The sequence below is a fragment of the Erpetoichthys calabaricus genome, chromosome 1, assembly GCF_900747795.2.
Source record: "Erpetoichthys calabaricus chromosome 1, fErpCal1.3, whole genome shotgun sequence".
NCBI lineage: Eukaryota > Metazoa > Chordata > Cladistia > Polypteriformes > Polypteridae > Erpetoichthys > Erpetoichthys calabaricus.
Window position 1 is genome coordinate 66,162,433 of NC_041394.2, and position 23,205 is coordinate 66,185,637.

The window sequence follows — 23,205 nt, forward strand, 5'->3', positions numbered from 1 at the left end:
TCTGGGTAAAGGGCTTCTGTTCTGCAAGGGGCGGACCTGCCACTTAGGAGACAGGAGAAGTTGGTGGAGAAAGGAAGGTGCGGCGAAAAGACAATAAGTAGCAGTGTTTGTGGTATAGAGAAAGATGGAACACGAGTGACTGGAGATAAACTGATTGGTAGGGAATGCCAAGATAGCGCAATATAAAACTGGGTACTATTTGTTACGGAACAGAACCAAGACTCCCAAGTAAAACTCAGAAAACTCCAGTACCTCTGAGTTGCGTTTGCTTATTACGCTAGTTGTTACAATATTATATTTTGTTAATATATGTTTGTTTTTGTAACTAAATACAACTATTCACTAAACTAATCTATTGTGTATCATTTTTAAAGTAGCCGTTCAGTTGTCCGTCATTTGTTTTATCCATCAAGGCCTTGGTCCTGACCCTCGACAGATAATCGAGGTTTAACTGCATTTATAAAATACAGGAAAAAAAACCCAGCCACAGGGGATGCACAAACCAGTGTGTTTTTTTGTGCCGGCCCCAAGCCCGGATAAATGGGGAGGGTTACGTCAGGAAGGGCATCCGGTGTAAAATTTTGCCAAATCAATATGCGGACAACAATATAAATTTCCATACCGGATCGGTCGAGCCCCGGGTTAACAATGACCGCAACCAGTACTGTTATTCAACAGGGTGCTGGCAGAAATTGGGCTACTGTTGGCCGAAGAAGAAGAAGAAGGAGAAGAAGAGTGGGGAGACGTGTCCGGAGACAGGAGGAGAGGAGGAAGGTAAAGAGAGTGGAACTGAGAGTAGGAACTTTGAATGTTGGCAGTATGACTGGTAAGGGGAGAGAGTTAGCAGATATGATGGAGAGAAAGAAGGTTGATATATTGTGCGTGCAAGAGACTAAATGGAAGGGGAATAAGACCAGGTGGATCGGAGGTGGATTCAAATTGTTCTATCATGGTGTGGATAGGAGGAGAAATGGAGTAGGGGTTATTCTGAAGGAACAGTATGTCAAGAGTGTTCTGGAGGTGAAAAGAGTGTCAGACAGAGTAATGATTATGAAGCTGAAAATTGGAGGTGTGATGATGAATGCTGTTAGTGCATATGCACCGCAAGTTGGGTGTGCAATGGGTGAGAAAGAAGATTTTTGGAGTGAGTTGGATGAAGTGATGAACAGTGTACCCAAGGGACAGAAAGTGGTGATTGGAGCAGATTTCAATGGACATGTTGGTGAAGGGAACAGAGGAGACGAGGAGGTGATGGGTAGGTATGGTGTCAAGGAGAGGAAAGAAGGTCAGAGGATAGTGGATTTTGCCAAAAGGATGGACATGGCTCTGGTGAATACGTATTTTAAGAAGAGGGAGGAACATAGGGTGACGTACAAGAGTGGAGGTAGATTACATCCTATGCAGAACAGTTGATCTGAAGGTGACTGAAGACTGCAAAGTAGTGGCAGGGGAAAGAGTAGTTAAGCAGCATAGGATGGTGGTCTGTAGGATGACGTTGGAGATCAAGAAGAGGAAGACAGTGAGGGCAAAGCCAAGGATCAAATGGTGGAAATTGAAAAAAGAAGACTGCAAAGTTGAATTTAGGGAGGAGGTGAGACAGGCACTGGGTGGTAGTAAAGAATTACCAGACATTTGGGAAACTACAGCAGATGTAGTCAGGGTGACAGCAAGAAGGGTGCTTGGTGTGACATCTGGACAGAGGAAGGAGGAAAAGGAAACCTGCTGGTGGAATGAGGAAATACAGGAGAGTATACAGAGGAAGAGGATGGCAAAGAAGAAGTGGGATAGTCAGAGAGATGCAGAAAGTAGACAAGAGTACAAGGAGATAAGGTGCAAGGTGAAGAGAGAGGTGGCGAAGGCTAAAGAAAAAGCATATGAGAGGTTGGACACTAAAGAGGGAGAAAAGGACCTGTGCCGATTGGCTAGACAGAGGGACCAAGCTGGGAAAGATGTGCAACAGGTTAAGGTAATAAAGGATAAAGATGGAAACGTACTCACAAGCGAGGAGAGTGTGTTGAGCAGATGGAAAGAATACTTCATTATGAATGAAGGGAACGAGAGGGAGAAGAGGTTGGATGATGTGGAGATAGTGAATCAGTAAGTGCAGCGGATTAGCAAGGAGGAAGTAAGGACAGCTATGAAGAGGATGAAGAATGGAAAAGCCGTTGGTCCAGATGCAATACTTGTGGAAGCATGGAGATGTTTAGGAAAGATGGCAGTAGAATTTCTAACCTGATTGTTTAATGGAATCTTGGAAAGTGGGAGAATGCCTAAGGATTGGAGAAGAAGTGTATTGGTGCCGATATTTAAGAGTAAGGGGGATGTGCAGGACTGTAGTAACTACAGGGGGATAAAATTGATGAGCCACAGCATGAAGTTATGGGAAAGAGTAGTGGAAGCTAGGTTAAGAAGTGAGGTGATGATTAGTGAGCAGCAGTATGGTTTCATGCCAAGAAAGAGCACCATAGATGTGATGTTTGCTCTGAGGGTGTTAATGGAGAAGTATAGAGAAGGCCAGAAGGAGTTGCATTGCGTCTTTGTGGACCTGGAGAAAGCATATGACACAGTGCCTTGAGAGTTGTGGTATTGTATGAGGAAGTCAGGAGTGGCAGAGAAGTATGTAAGAATTGTACATGATATGTATGAAGGAAGTGTGACTGTGGTGAGGTCTGCGGTAGGAGTGACGGATGCATTGAAGGTGGAGGTGGGATTACATCAGGGATCGGCTCTGAGTACTTTCTTATTTGCAATGGTGATGGACAGGTTGACAGACAAGATTACACAGGAGTCCCCGTGGACTATGATGTTTACTGATGACATTGTGATCTGTAGCAATAACAGGGAGCAGGTTGAGGAGACCCTGGAGAGGTGGAAATATGCTCTAGAGAGGAGAGGAATGAAGGTCAGTAAGAACAAGACAGAATACATGTGTGCAAATGAGAGGGAGGTCAGTGGAATGGTGAGGATGCAAGGAGTAGAGTTGGTGAAGGTGGATGAGTTTCAATACTTGGGATCAACAGTACAGAGTAATGGGGATTGTGGAAGAGAGGTGAAAAAGAGAGTGCAGGCAGGGTGGAATGGGTGGAGAAGAATGTCTGGAGTGATTTGTGACAGATGGATATCAGCAAGAGTGAAAGGGAAGGTCTACAGGATGGTAGTAAGACCAGCTATGTTATATGAGCTGCAGACGGTGGCACTGACCAGAAAGCAGGAGACAGAGCTGGAGGTAGCAGAGTTAGATGGTACACGATTTACACTGAGTGTGACGAGGATGGGCAGGATTAGAAATTAGTAAATTAGAGGGTCAGCTCAGGTTGGACGGTTAGGAGACAAAGTCAGAGAGACGAGATTGCCCTGGTTTGATGTGCAGTGGAGAGATGCTGAGTATATTGAGAGAAGGATAAGATGCAGAGGACAGAAAGATATGGAAGAAGATGATCTGCTGTGGCAACCCATAACGGGGGCAGCCAAAAGAAGAAGAAGAAGATAAAACACATGAAAATGGTTGCAGGCGTCATGCTTATTCTCGGATTCACGGGGGCAGATGATGATGTGTAACTCTTTTTTGCGAAGTTCAATGACGTCGTAGCGTTTTGACAACAGAGAACTCCCGAATATTATTTTTCCGTGTAAACGCGATTTTTTAAGAAACCAGGTTTATGCTTTAACCGGGTTAACACCTTTATCTGCTTACCTACGCGCTCAGTCTAGAAGGAACTATGCTACTACGGTAGCCGACAAGCTCAAAAATCCCTCTACTCACAATTAAGATCGGGGACCGTGGTGAGCAGCGTGCGCACGCGCCTGAGACTTTCCTGATGTTTCTGACAGGTCTCGTGTATTGACGCGTGCTCTAGCAGTTATACAAACAGAGAACTCTTTAATGTCGCATAGTACTTTTTTTGCAACGATATCTACAAACGCGAAAGTGCAGAAAGTGTAATTCTAATAGTTTTTAAATGACGAATTAATTGTATATATCGGGCACACATAAATATCCATTTAATATTAAGGCTTCGGTTTCAAGTGTATTTTGATTCGTCACGTCCACGCCAATCAATAATGCGTAGTACGTTGTCGTTGATACAAAATTATTTTATAAAATTCATTGGCTCCTGAAATTGTCAATTACTTATCCACAAATCTGATTGGTGGGATGGAACCAAAACGCTTCCTCCTCGGGGAGAAACATATCGACTCCCACGGCCTTTCACCCAGCTTATCTGAAAGCTGCCTGTTTATTTCAAATTCGTTTACAATTGGTTAATACTGTAATCCTGACTAATGATAGGGTACTCTTTCTGAAAGTGGGTGGATACCATAGTAAAGGGGTGGGCTCTGAATATACAGTATTGTTTCCCTATGTCAATGAGCGTGGAAACATAACTGCAAATAGGTTGCTTGTAAATTTAAGGATTATTCCATACCCATGCGTTTATGTTCAGTTTTATGAATATCGCGCTGTTTTAATTCTAAATTGCTGTCTGACAGTGTATTTTGAAGACCTGAGAATGGGAACCGAGCTGCTCTCCGACCTCGACAGCCGATTCTTTGCCGACAACTTGCTGACGAACGAGGATTGGGGTGAGGAGATGGCTGATCCTAACGAAACTATTTCTCTTCCGTTATTGTTACTACAGCGCATGATAATAAGTAATTGTTTAATGGTGGCTAAGTGTCTAATTTTAGTAATGTGTGCAAAGAAAGATAGTGTAGAAGTTAGGGGGACTTTAGCAGTGAAAGAATGTGCCGGCACACAGTATAGCAGTATGACTTTCGAGAAAAAAAGGCGTATTAAGGAATATTAGGTACTTGCGAAGCGGAAATTCTGTTTTGTGTTCTTTAACTGGTTGGATGCAGAGGGATTTAAATTCCACGTTTTTTGTACTGGGGCGGGGTTTTTAAAAGAAAAACGGTATTTTTCATTTTAAACATTTGATGATACAGTTTCCTGACATTATTAACCGATTAATTAATTGTGAATGCTATTTTAATTGTATACTTTTTCTAATTATATCAAAATAGAGTGAGATGCTGTCAGTCCTCAAGCAAAGAAGGGGGGGATTTTTAATCTTTATAATCAGGAGGTTCCACTATAGCTGTGGGGACAGAGAAGAGTGTCACACCAAAATATCTGCTTTATAAAAGTTTATGAAAGCTGAAATTATACTCCCCTATCCTCTAATTTTTGCGCACTTGCCGGATTTAGGGTTGCATGAAAGCGGATCCAATACAGGTAGCAGCATACGCTGGGCGAAATGCCAATTTATCGCTGATCAACTGTCATTAAATGATAAGAAATGGTGCTGAACGGCTTGTCGTCATTAGTTTGTACTCGTAGTTAAAAAGTACTGTAAAGTATAGCGAACATAGCAACGTTCTAGCAGACTGAACTTTATGTATTTGTGAAAATTAGACTTATGCATGTTTTTATGTTGGCTTATTTGATTTCTCGTGTTTCCATTTTTAATTCATTTTCAGTCCTGTGTTTTCCGCTTCAAAGTGGAAGGGAGTTGAAACTGCAGCACCACAAATCATTAACATGCCCAAAACCAAAGCGAATAAATCGGAGACTGTTTGAAAAGCAAGTTAAATTTATGAATTTTTGCGCACCCTAAAATGTCGGGTTGCACCGACATATCTGGAATTAAACATTTTACTGAGTGTAAGGAGTTATTAAACGTCCTGGTTTGCCTCAGGAGTTTGAACTTCTCCGACGAAAACTACAAAATACGAGTACTGTAAGAGATTTCCTGAAAAACAGGTGTGCTTAAGAGATGGTAATTTGCTGAAATTACTGCGCTCAGACATGAAGCTGGAATTGGAGAACATGAGAGACAGAACAGACATTCAGTTTGACCAAAGAGATGAAGAAATGTGAATTTACAAAGATCTCTTAAGATATCTAAACCAGTGTTTGCCTTCAGCAGATCATTATTTTTACTTGACACACACATAAATGATCTGCTTTATGGCAGTTGAAGTATTTCCAGGATTGAAGTTTAGGTGATGTGCTAATCTTCAACCTCTGCTGCTGTTGCTGGGATGAAAAGGTTAAAAATTAACGCAAGAATTCTCTTTATTTCACCGCATCAGAGATGAGCTATTCCCATTAAAAGGCCCAAGGTCATATTACAGTCAGATAGTGTTTTCATTTACTTATAGAACACTTGCTTTTGCAATACACCATTAATGTCTGAAAATGAATAATTTTAATGAGGTACTAAACATATTGCAACCATTTAATGATCTTCCTTATTGTAATTTTTAAAGCAAAATCCATCCCTTGCCAAGGTAACAATTGTTAAAAGCATTTATAGCATTTAAAATTGTATTGCCTTTTTTTAAAAATGAGTGTTTGGAAGTCAAAACCCTGCAAAGTGTATCACATGTTTAAAGGCATATCATCTATCACAAGCATCCTCTACCTTCTGCTCCCTTTACTGTATGTCCGTAGCTCTTCTGGTGTAGCCAAAGGAGTTTTGTTGTTGTTAAAAATGAACACTTTGGCTTTGTCACTGCATGCACATTTTAGGCCTGTAATCACACTCGAGTTCATTTTATGTTTTCACCAAACACAGCTCATTGGTTTTCTAAGGAAGTCTTCTCTGTTTTTTATGGTATGGACCCTCAGTCTCTGTGTTTTTCAAGATTTGTTAAGGGTACCCAGTTGGCGAAATGGCATTGATGAGTTAGCAAGTACTTTGGCAAAACCACACTTGGTTTGAACTGTACAGCTTAATTTTATGAGATAAATTTTTATTGCTGTGCAGCAGATGAAATATAGCACTCTTCAATGTATACCTATGCTTACAGTTGTAGTTGAAAATTAAATTACAAAAACAGATTTTTTTATGTGAATATGCAGATTAAGCTAGCTACATAGTAAAACTGGTAATGTTGTTTGTATACATTATAAAGCCCAGTGTCAGCATTCATCATCGTACAGTTTGGGCAGGCACATCCTGTCCTAGCAGCACCAAGCAAAAGATAGGTGCCAGCACTGGGCAGGGTACCAGTGCATTCATTACAGGGCAAACATCCACACTTGGTCATACTGGGACATTTCAGTTTCACCAGTTGGAGTGGATAGATGGATCTGTTAGTATTCCTTCGGTCATACTGGGACATTTCAGTTTCACCAGTTGGAGTGGATAGATGGATCTGTTAGTATTCCTTCTTTTATATTAACAGTTTATTTTGTATATTTGTAAATGCTTATTTTTTGTGCTCAAGTACAAAATTTGTATTTAAGAACCAGAACTCCTAAGACTGTTGTTTTTCCTTAAGCATTGTTAAACATGTGATTGCGTTGTGTTCAAACTTTCAATTGCTCCATAAGAAATCCTACTGCTCTTTGGCTGGATTTGCTGCTTCATTTTTAAATAGTCCCCTGCTACCACCGGATTCCTGTATGCAATTTTTTTTTTTCAGAATTCTATGTTTCAGCTGGCCACACAATGTCAAATTGTCATTTCATCATGCAAATCACTACTCAAGTTACTTTGCATGAAAACTAAATTTTGTGTATCATATTCCAAAATCTTTTTCCATTGACCTAGCTGTCCAGATTTGACCTAAGCTATTTCCATTAACAGATCTGCAGACTTCACTTGAAGTAGTATTTGCCATTCTGTAGCAAATACTTCCCTGAGGTACATTCTTGGTACACATTTTTTTTTTAACACCTGAAGCCAAGGCAGGGTGACAGAGTGAATCTGAAATAGCAGCCTTGTGGTTTAAAGTCCAGTGTCTCAGCAGCTAGGCCAAACAGCCTATTTCATGGTGACTTTGTGTCCTTTTTAAATATAAATATGGATTAATATAATAAGGAGGCCTACATGTAGTTTTAAGCTTCATTATAGACTATGAATTTCAATTTATGTATCAGTATTTTTTTTTGTGACTCTGAAATCGCTAAGGTTGGTTGAGGGGTATTTGCTGATAGCGCATTGCCGCACCCACCAACCAACAAACCACCTGGATTTGGTCCCGAGTGCAGCGGGTGACACCTCAGCACCACACTGAAACAGTGAGGTTTCTGATGGTGGCTGGAGTGCCAGTCCTGCCACCAACCCCCAGAGATTAGAAAACAAATGAATGAGTGGATGGATAGGTATTCTAGTATATAATTGGGCATAAAAATATACACATATTGATAAATAAAGGCTTTAGGTGGTACATTTGCTATGACTTAAGGGACCTAGGTTTAGGTCCCAGCCAGGTTCATGTCTGTGTGGAATTTCATGTGGGCGTTCTTTAATTTTTTTTTCCTCATTTCAAATGTCCATTATAAATAACAGTAGCAGTAAATTGGGTATGTAATGGTACAATCGCAAAAAGTAGGTGCAGTGACTCTGACTGGCTACTTTATGAGTTTCACCCATTTTATATGGAGTTGTTCCACATTTGCTTTCAGAGTCACATAAATGTGTCATTGTATGGATTTTAGAAGGTGTCAAAAACATAAAAAAGAAAAGTGAACACCAGTGTGCCCCATAGCAGATGTAAATTAAATAGTGCATCCTAGCAGATGGTCAACAGGGTTGAAATATGGTAACCGAGGAAGCATCATGTGGAGCTCAAGTCACATTTATATTCATGTGACTGTTTCGTGAATTTACTGTCCATGGGGGCTATTTGTCCTCACAGGTGGCGCAGTGGTAGTGCTGCTGCTTTGCAGTAAGGAGACTGTGGAAGCTTGTGGGTTCGCTTCCCGGTTCCTCCCTGTGTGGATAGCACTTTGAGTACTGAGAAAAGCGCTATATAAATGTAATGAATTATTATTATTATTATTATTAGAGCATACACTTTTGAAAAAGCAATTTGCTTATAGGTATACTGCTGCCATGAAGGGTTGAACTTGATTTGAAGTGATGTATGGACCTCCTGCCACATTCAAATATTGCTGTACTCTGTTTTTTGAGTGGTCCATAAACACACTCCTCACACCATTACACCTGCATCAGCATTGATGCCTGGCAGGATTGCATTTTTCCCAAAGTCTTATTAACTATGTAAATCTGAATGACCTGGGCTGTGCAGGCTGGGTGATGTTATTTTAATCCTCCCTTGTCCCATATTTTGTTCCTAAGTCCGCTGTAGACTTTCTTTTGCTGCTAGCTAGCTTACCCAAGATACCACCAGTAGTGTATTTTGATAAGGCTCTTTGACACTGCTGTTGTTCTTTTACTGTTTGTTGCCTGCTTTTAACTTGTCTTTTATTATGCACAGGTGGTGGTGGCTTCCCAAGGTCTCTTTCCTTCACTAGCACATAAGTGTATGCTGAAGTATTATTTATTTATTTTTTTTGAGTGGAAGCCTATTTCTTGATAACACCCATGACAACTGCATCAGAGTTGCAGTTGACTGGTACTGGGGGTGTTGCTTTTGACACTCACTATAACACCACATTGACAGCCCCTAAATCTCTTGCCCATTCTCCCTCTGTATTACTTGTTCATACAGTCTGCTGCTGTCTTCACTTGATTCAGATATCACATGCAATGCTGTCTGTTATAAATGAAGGGTGCAGGTGTACATAATAAAGTGGCCCATCCCTGTATATCAAAATCAATCACTTAAGGCCTAAATGGTAAAACTATGAGCAGAAGTTCATATTTATTGGGTGTGAAACATGCTTCTGTATGAAATGAAGATTTGGCTCGGGTTGTTTCACTCACTTAAGGCTTTTGTATTAATTATTTAGTTTGATGGTATTCCTGTTATTTGCTTGTTCATCATTGTCTTAATTTTTTATTAGTCAACTTCTTCTTGATTTTACATTTTTGTTTGCATTTGTGGAATTCTTACTTTTTCTGTTTTTCTTTTTGCCCATTTCAATGTTTTCTGTGTTCCTTTTCAAGCTTCTTGTCTTAGTCATGGTCACACAGATCTATTTTTCTGGACTGGTTGTGTAACCTCCAGTTTTGCTGTGGTAAAAAAAATAAAAGAATGCCCACCCAGTCAAGTTGATTAATGTGTATGGTAGGAGAGCACTACTCGCAAATCAGGACCCAGTCCAGTCTAGGTAGGGCAGTTTCTTCTGATCCACAGGTACAACATTTATATATGTCCATATAAGTTTAGGTACGTTGTGTTTGGCGGAGTGGTGGCTCTGAGGCTAGGGATCTGCACTGGCAATCGGAAGGTTGCCAGTTTGAATCCCGTAAATGCCAAAAGGGAATCTGCTCTGTTGGGCCCTTGAGCAAGGCCCTTAACCTGCTATTGCTGAGTGCTTTGAGTAGTGAGAAAAGCGCTATATAAATGCAAAGAATTATTATTATTATCAATTATTATGTAAAGTAATAGATTTTGTGTTTTCCCCATTAAAGCATCTTGGAAGTGAACTGCTCAGATTGTACTGTAGCCAAGGAAATGTCTTTAACCATATAAAGTATGTGTGTTACTCTCAAATGTTCTTTTGTTTTTGTTTTGGCTTATCTAAAACAGATATTTTTAATCCTCCTTCTTTTTTTCTAGTATTTACCAGAAAGCCACTCTCCCCCCCCCCCATACCCCCCCCCCCCCCCCCCCCCAATCACCACCAGCATTGAACATAGAGCGTCAGGAGGAAGTGGTATGGGTGTCAATCACATTTCAGTAGTTACTGAGTATAAGTTGACACAGTCCTTGTGGTTTTAGCCAACAGGTTTTTCCAGTAGTATTCATGATAGACCAGAAAGATGAACGTTTACTGTCTGTCAAGCGATAGGGAAGCCTGGAATTCGAATTGTTATCTGGAAGCGCAAACAAGGCCTTCAGTAAAAGTGACTGATAATCAAAGTCCTGCTGTAGGACATTGCTGATTTAAATGTTGCTTCCTGTCGCATGCACAGTTGCTGTGGCTCGGTAATATATCTCTGCTTTTAATGACAGTCAAGCCTTGCTGTCTGAAGTGTGAAGTGGACAGAGCCATCACACATCAAAGGAGGTCTGTTCATGTGTCTGCTGTTTAACAGGAAACTGTTCTAATGGTCCTTCCAGTACTGTGCTTTATCTGGCTGAACACCTTTTTTTTTTTTAAACAAAGAAACATTTCTACACATTAAGTGTCAAAAATCTTTTAGCTGAGTAGCATTCTTTGGTAAATTCAGTCTTGGATTTAAGGTTCTCCTGAAGTAATTTCTATAAGTAGAAACATCTAGAAGTATAGAAAACGACCATTGTCTCATGCTGGGCTCCAAGTTTGTCTGACAGTTGTAAATTGGTCTTCTGTGCCAGAGTCATTTAAAGTAATCTATTAATTAATCAAGCTATTTTCTCATATCTGGATTGTGTTGTACCCATTCCTACAGTGCTAGATGCAGGTCAGAAAGCGAATCCAGGTAGGATGTTAGTCCATTGCAAGACACACTTTCATAATACTCTCAAAGTACTTCTACCAAGATCCAATTCATTGTCATCAGCTAATCTGATCTTGCTTGTGTTTGGGATGTGGGAACTAAATACAATCTATCTTGTTTAGATGAAACTGTGTGTTCATCAGTGTAGTCAGTTCGAGGACTGGCCTGGCTGTGGTTGCTAGTGGCCAAATCAAACAGTTGATTTTGCACTTGTTTATCCATTTATTGCACCTGCTTAATGTAATATTTGGGAGTTGGAACTGTCACAGCAACATCATACCTAACTGCAGAGCACACTTGTTAAATTTAATTGTTATAAATTTCCATGTATTTGCTTTCAAATACTGCTTATTGTGGTGAAGTTTGTGAAATTGTTATGAATAAAATGATTTAAATGGTTTAGTGTTTATGCATAATTAAAATAAGTAATTGATCACAGCAGAAATGCTCCTAGTTTTAATGTAGTAAATAAAATTTGTACCCATCCATTCATTCACTTTTCTGAAAGCCCTATTCCACATTATAGGTAGCATCTCGTAAGCATCAGATCCAAACTTGGAATGACACTTGGGCTGGATAGCAATCCAAGGCTGCACTCACTCATGCACTCAACCATACTGTCTGATGCCTGGCATTTTGGAGTTTCCAAACAACTTATCCATGTATGTTGCTGTGGGGGCTCTTTATCTGGAGTGAACATTAATCCATATTGCTAACCGAGAATGCTAAACCGGATGATGGACGCAGGCACATCCGGCCATGGGCCGTAGCTGCAAAAAGACGTACTACGCAGGCGCAAAAAGAGTCCGCGAGAGTCGGCTGAGGAGCCGAGAAAGGCGGACAAAAGAGGGCGAGAGAGGCGGATGAGGGGCCGCAAGAGGCGCAGGCGCAAAAAGAGTCCGCGAGAGTCGGAGAAAGGCGGAGAAAAGAGGGCGACAAAGGCGGATGAGGGGCCGCGAGTGGCGGACAAGACCACAGAAAAAAGGAGTGAGCACATACAAAAAGGAGAAATGAGGCGCAAAGTCAAACGCAGGAAAAGCACGAAACACATTGCACACGAAACGACCCGAAAAAAAAAAAAAAGAGGCTCGCGCACAACAGCAAGGCAATCCCCCCCTACAGGCACCGGACGGGACACACACCAAGAGGGGGATTCAACAAGCCCATGGAACACAAAAAAAAGAACACAAAACCACCCCACAGACCCTACAAGCGAGGGACGGGACACACACAAAGAGGGGGATTCAACAAGACACAGGAACACAAAAAGAAAGCAGATGCTCGCGCAACAACAATCCTCAACAATCCCCCCCCCCCCACCCACATCCATAAGAAGTCACACCCAAAGCCACATATTCTAAAGTGAACGTCAGCACCTTCACACTAGACAGCATAGGTGTCAGCATTGTTGGATCTCCTTACAATAAAGCACTATTAACCGTTCAACTGCAGAAAAGGAAACATATTAACAGTGACTGCGACCCTCCTTATTACTTATCCATATTTCGGATGCTGAGAAAGAAACAAGTCATGAATACACGGTCACGGGTACAAAACGAAAAGGAAAGGATAACAGGAACAAACACACGAACACGAAACAAACAACAAAATAGACGGCTATGCAGCATAGGTGGATCTCATTACAATAAGGCACTATTAACCGTTCAACCGCAGAAAAGTCTCCATATTAACAGTGAGTGCAATACTTCTTATTACTTATCCATATTTCTAAAAGAAAAAATGTCTCGACTCCAAAAACGCAAAGCTCAACTAAAGCTTCTAACTAACGATGTACCTAAAAGTAAAAACTTTATGAACTGCGTTAGATCCTACAATAGTTCATTTGCTTTTAGTAAATATCAGGCCACCAAAAGGCAATGGCCCATACTGCTTTCCCATATGTGCACAAATACTGCATCGCATTGGAACAGTGCACCCTGAAACAAATCAACAACGCAAATATGCACAAATCTACATCCTGGATCCACATGACGCAAACTATCAATCAAAGTGCTGCATCGCAACAGGCACGGATTCAAAACGAAACACCTCCCGTCTCAGACATACGTTAACGGCAAGGAAGGCTACAACGGGCGTCTCACACAGCACAGGCAAATCGATTACAGCTCCAAAACAACACGTCCCAAATACTACACATGCAACAACGCGCCTCTCAAACGGCACAAGCAAAACATACACCGGGAAAATTCATTCGGATTAATGCATGTCATTTGCAATCATTGTCATTCAGTTCACTTCCCTGAAGAAACAACTGGCAATACAAGTAATACATTTAGACGTTGTTGTCAAAAGGGTCAAATTAGACTGCCTTCTTTACATTCATATACTGAATATCTACAGAAGATTCTAACTGACGATGTACCTGAAAGTGAAATCTTTATCAACTGCATTAGATCCTACAAATCGGTATCCACTATGAACATTAACGGTGGCACTGCACGTGACATCCGTCTTCAAAAAATGTTGTTTATTGATGAATGTACAATGGCATGAAGTCACTTACTCAACACCATTCATAAACTTCTACAAACGTTTATGAATAATAATATTCGATTTGGAGGAAAGGTACTTTTATTAGGAGGAGATTTTAAACAGTGATTAGCTATTCTTCCAGATGCCATGCACTCAGCTATTGTTCAGTGCACCTTAAAATACGCAGACAATTGGCATTGCTTTCAAAAGATACAGTTAGTAAAAAAGATACGATGTCCAGAACCAGATCATAACAATTGCTTATTACAACTGAGAGATGGTACACTCACCAATACAGATGGACTTCAGCCACATATTATTACAATTCCTCAAGCCTTTATCTGCGACGACTTAGTTACAGAGAGATTTGGAACAGCAATCTCATTAGACCAAATGCCCCTTTTAACACAACGCACTATATTATGTCCAAAAAATATTAATGTGGAAAACATAAATACCCAAGTCATTCCATTACTTCCTGGAGAGACACAACTCTTTCTAAGCTCTGACAAAGTTGACTCTGATCACGATAATGACCATCTTCATTGACCTTACAAGTTCTGACCTGGAATTACCTTTTACACTTAAACGGCGTGTACAAAGAAATTTTCCAATAAACCTTTACACTGTGCCACACACTTTATTGTTTGCTTTCTATTTGCATCATCTACACCGTCACACTATTCTATATCTCATTCATACATCACGCTCTTTGTCATTCCCAACACCAGGGGTTGGCGAGCGAAGCGAGCAGGGGGCGGAGCCCCCTAGTTGTATTAGCAAGCTCAACAGCACTAGTGACAACATCAGCAAGCAATCTCAGTCTCCTGGAGACATGCCTACTCACAGCAGACGTGGATAACAAAATATTAGTAACCATCTGGAAAAAAAGTCTGCCACGTTTTATCTGTGTAATACACCTACACCTTGTTCACAGTCTTGACCATGCCTCTCAATTTCTATTGCCTAATGATGTAAATTACATTGCTGAAGGCTTGCTAAACCTAGTAGCCTCCTCGCATTGACTTGGTATTCAAATAGTTCAGGGTGTGTGTTTTTTGTTCCCTAGTCTCAAACTCATCCGCTTCAGACCCATTGTTTATTTTTTTATTATATTTTCTCTGACTAGGGGGCTTCGCCCCCTGCTCGCTTCGCTCGCCAACCCCTGTGTATTATTAATCGGATATACAATTTAAAATTTTTTTTTCTTTGGAATTGTTTCAATTTCATTATTTGAACTTTTACTTTAAAGCTTCATTAAAAACAACATTTTTTGGAGACACATTGTGACAACACAACGTTTAACTGCCCATGAGTGAATATTGTTTCTGTTTGTGTAATAAATAATCTTGAGTTTTTCTAATGTTTGTCCCTGTGATTTATTGATTGTCATAGCAAAAGCTATTCTCACGGTAAACTGTAAACATTTTAATACGAATGGCATATCATGATCTCCTTTGGTGTGTAATGTTATTTGCGGAATATATACATTTCCTTTCTTTTTGCCTGTTAAAATTTGCATCGCTTCTCTGTGATCATCAATATACACCTGACCGAATTGTGTATTCTTTGAAATTTAACTTGTCGTTGCTTAAACTGTTCCGGGACTACAGATTCTCATAGCGTATGGTCCATTATTGTGTAAATCCATGTTTTGTGCATTGAATGATGCGAATGCGAAAAATTTTTTTCAATTACACCTGGTTCTGATGATTAATCACCTTTTGTTTGCGGTAATGCAATCTTTTCTATCCTTTGATACTGTAACGACTGATAAAATGTCACAAAAATTTTACGTGAACAATCGCCGACTTCCTAACCCCAAGCACAACTTTCTAGCAACCTCTCCAATGCCCCCCCTTACCGCATCAATCAATACCCCGCTATCAGTCTTCCGTGCTGTACTCCGCCCTTCCTCAATCAGACCTAACAGTCACTTAAAACCAAAAAGCCCTCAACCTGGCTGGGACGCTACAATACTTCTGAATTTTACTGCTTTCATATTCTGTACCTTTCTCTGCATGTGTATCGCACCATCGTTTGTTTGAACCTTTCAAATTCCACTGCGTTCATAATGTCTTATTTGCCTTTTTTTCTCTCCAACACCTTTGGGTCTCTATTCTCCGTATTGTCCTTATACGCTTTATATGTGCTGAGAGCACACGATCTCTGTGTATTACGTACTCTTACACCACTGAGTTTTTTTTGATGGGTGTGCTCTTATATAATATCTTTTGTAAGTAGGGTGTGTCTTGCAAGAATCTCATGTTCCACGTCCCCGCGAGACGGCCCTGGACAGTCTCTTGGCACCAAGTCTCATGTTTACGGTCCCCACGAGACGCACCATGGCAAGTGTCTTTTGTCTCACGGGTCTTTTAAATGTCTTCCTAGAACTTCCGAGAAGACTACGTATCGTAGCCTTGCTTTTGCTTTCCAGGATTTTTTTTTTTTTTATAATAGAGAGATTAATTTCACTGTTCTATATTTGTTTATTGTTAACCACTTTTTTCATTACAACAATGATTCTTCGTAAGTTCATTTCATGTCAGTGAATATATTCTTTAAACTCTGGCTAGAGGGATGTCATCACTACTCTAGAGAATGTGAAGGCCCATTGTATGACTGGCTGTGCTTGTGGTGAATACAAACTATCACTCTGCAAAGTATATAACGTAACACACATACATTCTCAATTGTGCTTACCAATTGAGTGTTACAGTGAATCATTTAAAAGCCTGTACAGCAGCTGTCCTTTTGCCACTTCGTGCCTCTGCCACTCTCGTTTTGAAGGGGGGGCTGAACGCAATGCTAAGGTGTTGCAGTCAGATCATCTACTGGCTTGTTGCTGCAGGCGAGCTGCGTTTTCTGCTTGTCGCGCTTTGCATCGATCATTTCAAAGCCTGTACAGCAGCTGTCCTTTTGCCACGTCGCATCTCTGCTGCTCGCGTTGTGAAGGGAGGGGGGCTGAATGCACGCTAAGGAGAATCAGTCGTACCATCGGCTGGCTTCCTGCTGCTGCTGCTGGCAAGCTGCGTGTTCTGCTTGTCGTTTTTTTTAAGAGCTGGGAGCACATGATATCTGTCTGCCAAAAGCATTCCAACAACTGCTTGGTTGGATGTTCGTGAACTTGTTTTAAATGTTGTCTCACTGTCTTGTCTCGCGTGACATTAAAGTGTCTCTCGCGTGATGTCAAATTGTCTTCCGAGAAGATCACGTCTGGTCTCCCTCCCAGGATTTTTTTTTATAATAGAGAGATAACAAGTTACTTTCCTATATTCCTGTAGTGCTGCTTCACTACCAGAAGCTAAACTTAAACGTTCAAGAACTATCAAACATATAGAACTATTTACAATGTGTTTTTCATATTAAAAACTATTTAAAATATACTGTACATAGCCTTTCACAATAAAAATATTATGACTTTATAATCGAATATATTCTTAACCAAAAGTAGAGAAACAACAACCAAAACAAAAAAAAGAGGACAGGATGTCACACAAATAGCCGAACAATCAAATTTATTACAAATTATTATAAACCCAACTATTAATACAAAATAAAGTAAGATTTAAAATAAAGGTAGAAACTCCTACCCAAATGTTCTATAAAGCAGCAACATTTCTCAGCCCAAAGCTTCTCCTTCTATATATAGCTTTACTAGCAAAATACCCGCGCTTCGCAGCGGAGAAGTAGTGTGTTAAAGAGGTTATGAAAAAGTAAAGGAAACATTTTAAAAATAACGTAACATGATTGTCAATGTAATTGTGTTGTCATTGTTATGAGTGTTGCTGTCATATATATATACATATACACATATACACACACATATACACACATATACAGATATATTATATATACATATACACATATATTTTTTATATATATATATATATATATATATACACACATACATACATACATATACACACATAGATGCACTTACAAAAACATAGAAATCAATATAAACAACATTAACATCATTATCATATGAGAATATGAAGTAATATATAAGAAGCACATTTCATATAAATATAAATTATTAAACAGTAAAATCTTCTTCTATAATTTGCTACCGTGGCTTTTCGTTGGTCTGTCCAGGATTTTAAATCACATGTAGCTTGAAATCTGGTACACATATAATACGTCACGTGTGCTATCCGCTTTATGGGTGATGAATGTATTACTCTTTTTATGTTTATTTTATTTTAGAATCAACTCCTATCTGTGCACACCAGGGCGGCCGTGGGCAGATGCGTATGGTGTATTCACTCCATGTTATCGTGCATTGCGCTGTCACTGGTATTTTGATAAAAGAATTTGAACAATATATAAGAAGCGTATAAATTATTAAACAGTAAAACATTAACATTTAAGAAGTAAAGTTACATTGAGTACTACTGCAGTGCCTTTGGGTATACCTCATTTTTTCTTTGCCCATTACATGCTTAAATGTATACATTTTTTGGTGTACCTACCCGAGAACACGCGACATATAACCGACCGTGGGAGAAGCATGGATTTTAAACACGCGTTGAGTTCATCTGCTGGTCTCCCTCGTGGAATAACTGGTAATGTTTGACTAAAATCTACAGCGAGTAAAACGACATTACCTCCTTTTTTTTTTTTTACGATCTCTGAGATCTTGCTTTTTTCGGTTCAAGGCTTCATAAGCTCTTTTATGTTCCATGGTGTACTTAATAAGTACTAATTATCCCAAACCATCATCTTTGAATGTTGCAAGACTTTCGCCTTGTATGTAGATCGGGGTAATTACATTCATTGCATTCCTAGTCTGAATCACAATCTGATTGTATGGGTGGTTACCTGGCACTGTAGGGTTGCCACCCGTCCTTTAAAATACGGAATCGTGCCGCGTTTGAGAATGAAATTGCGCGTCCCGTTTTGAATCAATACTGGACGGGATTTATCCCGTATTTTTTTTATCATTTTTTTTTTAAAGCAGCGTGTCATGCAAATCATCCCACACGCATTTTATGAAGATGCCTCCTTTCCTACTTTTGATTGGGTAATACTTGATGTCATCGTTAGTTTGATTGGTCTTTTTAACTGTCCAGTGAGGAGGGCGTGTCTTTTAAGTAGAGTCTGCAAAGTGTTGGCACTGAGATGTGGCGTCAGCGCCATAGTTGAAGCCCCTAACGTTGCGGTCAGCAAGTCGGCTAACATCCGCCATGTGCCGTCTTTCAGTTGCGAGAAGCAGATCATAGAATGGTTGAAACTGTTGCCCCTAACGTTGCGCCACGGCGTAATTGTTTAATTAATTTTTTGCTCTTCGCTGTTTGCGGCTGTTCCTCCATTTCCCCCTACTTCGTTCTTTTATCTCGCGAATATGTTATTGCAATCCTTAACGGGAGCGTTTCAATAAACTGATTGAAAATAGTTTTGCATTTACCTTTTTAGTAAAAGGCGAGCTTTTAAGCCTGAGAAATCACCCCGTAAATGCACACGTTTAATTGCACATGTGTTAATATGTATGGTTACACAGTATTAAAAGACAGTGAACAACGTCAGTTACCTTTGTTCCCGCGTTTGATAAAAGGTGAGCTTTTAAGCCTGAGAAATCACCCCGTAAATGCACACGTTTAATTGCACATGTGTTAATATGTATGCTTACACAGTATTAAAAGACAGTCAAAAATTAACGTCATTTACCTTCGTTCCCCGCGTGTGACTCGTGCTGTAAATGTCTTCCTTGTTTTTAGTTCACGTGATTACGTAGGAGGCGTGATGACGCGATACGTGACTCCGCCTCCTCCATTACAGTGTATGGACAAAAAATATGTTCCAGTTATGACCATTACGCTTTGAATTTCGAAATGAAACCTGCCTAACTTTTGTAAGTAAGCTGTAAGGAATGAGCCTGCCAAATTTCAGCCTTCCACCTACACGGGAAGTTGGAGAATTAGTGATGAGTCAGTCAGTCAGTGAGTGAGTCAGTCAGTGAGGGCTTTGCCTTTTATTATTATAGATACCAAAATGTTCATATTGCATAGGTTGATAAAGGAAAATTATGTATCCTATTTTTACTCCAAATCCAAATTATGCCAAACAGAACCAAAGAGAGCCTGTTTACTCTTAAAGTTGTTCTTTTCTAAATACATTTATGCAATAAAAACATGAATCAAAGGAAAAGTTGAAATGAGGAAGAGAATACACAAAAACTAGAATGTGCATAAAATGGCTTTTGTTATTATAAGTGTTATTTTAAGGAGGTGTTACAAATTGTGGAAACTGGTGTGTTTATACCCAGCAGCCTTTAAAGGAAGTCAAAAGAAGGAAGCAACCTTCCTTTTATTTGCTATGCAATTAAAGCTGAAAAACAACAGATTCTTATAGATAAGCAACCATTTTTGCTAGGAATAGACTTGTAATCTACAATTTTAAAACATCACAGGTATGGCTTGGGATGGGTATCGAAAACCGTGAACTTCACTGCACTCTTTGATTTAGTGCAGTTGCATTAAGGTTATTACAAATTATTATAAATCTCTTCTTGTTTCTCCGCCTTTGCGATCCTCCCCTCCTTCTATATCTTATATATCTATAATAATAAAAGGCAAAGCCCTCACTGACTGACTCACTCACTGACTGACTGACTCATCACTAATTCTCCAACTTCCCGTGTAGGTGGAAGGCTGAAATTTGGCAGGCTCATTCCTTACAGCTTACTTACAAAAGTTAGGCAGGTTTCATTTCGAAATTCAAAGCGTAATGGTCATAACTGGAACATATTTTTTGTCCATACACTGTAATGGAGGAGGCGGAGTCACGTATCGCGTCATCACGCCTCCTACGTAATCACGTGAACTAAAAACAAGGAAGAGATTTACAGCACGAGTCACACGCGGGAACGAAGGTAAATGACGTTAATTTTTGACTGTCTTTTAATACTGTGTAAGCATACATATTAACACATGTGCAATTAAACGTGTGCATTTACGGGGTGATTTCGCAGGCTTAAAAGCTCACCTTTTATCAAACGCGGGAACAAAGGTAACTGACGTTGTTCACTGTCTTTTAATACTGTGTAACCATACATATTAACACATGTGCAATTAAACGTGTGCATTTACGGGGTGATTTCTCAGGCTTAAAAGCTCGCCTTTTACTAAAAAGGTAAATGCAAAACTATTTTCAATCAGTTTATTGAAACGCTCCCGTTAAGGATTGCAATAACATATTCGCGAGATAAAAGAACGAAGTAGGGGGAAATGGAGGAACAGCCGCAAACAGCGAAGAGCAAAAAATTAATTAAACAATTGAGAACGGAGCGAGTGAAGCATACAAGCATGTTCATAAGGGAAACAAAGCACGGTGTAAAACGTAAGTTTAAATTAAGTTTATAGAAACGCTCCCGCTGCGGATTGCAATAACATATTCGCGAGATAAAAGTTTAATGAGAAGACACGAGGTATAAACGAACCACACGCCGTGGCGCAACGTTAGGGGCAACAGTTTCAACCATTCTATGATCTGCTTCTCGCAACTGAAAGACGGCACATGGCGGATGTTAGCCGACTTGCTGACCGCAACGTTAGGGGCTTCAACTATGGCGCTGACGCCACATCTCAGTGCCAACACTTTGCAGACTCTACTTAAAAGACACGCCCTCCTCACTGGACAGTTAAAAAGACCAATCAAACTAACGATGACATCAAGTATTACCCAATCAAAAGTAGGAAAGGAGGCATCTTCATAAAATGCGTGTGGGATGATTTGCATGACACGCTGCTTTAAAAAAAAAATGATAAAAAAAATACGGGATAAATCCCGTCCAGTATTGATTCAAAACGGGACGCGCAATTTCATTCTCAAACGCGGCACGATTCCGTATTTTAAAGGACGGGTGGCAACCCTACAGTGCCAGGTAACCACCCATACAATCAGATTGTGATTCAGACTAGGAATGCAATGAATGTAATTACCCCGATCTACATACAAGGCGAAAGTCTTGCAACATTCAAAGATGATGGTTTGGGATAATTAGTACTTATTAAGTACACCATGGAACATAAAAGAGCTTATGAAGCCTTGAACCGAAAAAAGCAAGATCTCAGAGATCGTAAAAAAAAAAAGGAGGTAATGTCGTTTTACTCGCTGTAGATTTTAGTCAAACATTACCAGTTATTCCACGAGGGAGACCAGCAGATGAACTCAACGCGTGTTTAAAATCCATGCTTCTCCCACGGTCGGTTATATGTCGCGTGTTCTCGGGTAGGTACACCAAAAAATGTATACATTTAAGCATGTAATGGGCAAAGAAAAAATGAGGTATACCCGAAGGCACTGCAGTAGTACTCAATGTAACTTTACTTCTTAAATGTTAATGTTTTACTGTTTAATAATTTATACGCTTCTTATATATTGTTCAAATTCTTTTATCAAAATACCAGTGACAGCGCAATGCACGATAACATGGAGTGAATACACCATACGCATCTGCCCACGGCCGCCCTGGTGTGCGCAGATAGGAGTTGATTCTAAAATAAAATAAACATAAAAAGAGTAATACATTCATCACCCATAAAGCGGATAGCACACGTGACGTATTATATGTGTACCAGATTTCAAGTCAATACGTGAAACGGTTTGCAAGCTACATGTGATTTAAAATCCTGGACAGACCAACGAAAAGCCACGGTAGCAAATTATAGAAGAAGATTTTACTGTTTAATAATTTATATTTATATGAAATGTGCTTCTTATATATTACTTCATATTCTCATATGATAATGATGTTAATGTTGTTTATATTGATTTCTATGTTATTGTAAGTGCATCTATGTGTGTATATGTATGTATGTATGTATGTGTATATATATATATATATATATATATATATATATATATATATATATATATATATATATATATATATATATATATATATAAAAAATATGTGTATATGTATATATAATATATCTGTATATGTGTGTATATGTGTGTGTATATGTGTATATGTATATATATATGACAGCAACACTCATAACAATGACAACACAATTACATTGACAATCATGTTACGTTATTTTTAAAATGTTTCCTTTACTTTTTCATAACCTCTTTAACACACTACTTCTCCGCTGCGAAGCGCGGGTATTTTGCTAGTTTACTATAAAAGAACCATCATCTCCGACTTGCTGCCTCTGTTCATTTCAGTATGACAGCCTGTGATTTGCACAAACTGGATGCCCCTCCACCCAGTTTCACATGTGGCATGTGCACATTGCCAGCTGATCACTATTTAAGCTTCTACATGTAAGAACTGTGCCCATTGGGAATTCTCTGAAATATAAAATCTATTGTAGGCATTTGAGGCTTTGTAGGAGAGATCATACCCCTTTGGCTA

At 39.6% G+C, this 23,205-nt stretch overlaps 1 protein-coding gene across 1 annotated transcript in view; it reads left to right on the forward strand.

Moving 5' to 3' along the window:
- Positions 1–4,336: 4,336 nt before the first annotated feature.
- atf6b (activating transcription factor 6 beta) overlaps positions 4,337–23,205 on the forward strand; it is a 96,599-nt gene continuing 77,730 nt past the window's right edge. The window contains 1 exon segment of the mRNA XM_051920274.1: positions 4,337–4,584. Within this exon segment, the coding sequence (XP_051776234.1) occupies positions 4,512–4,584 (73 nt within the window). The 5' untranslated portion in view covers positions 4,337–4,511.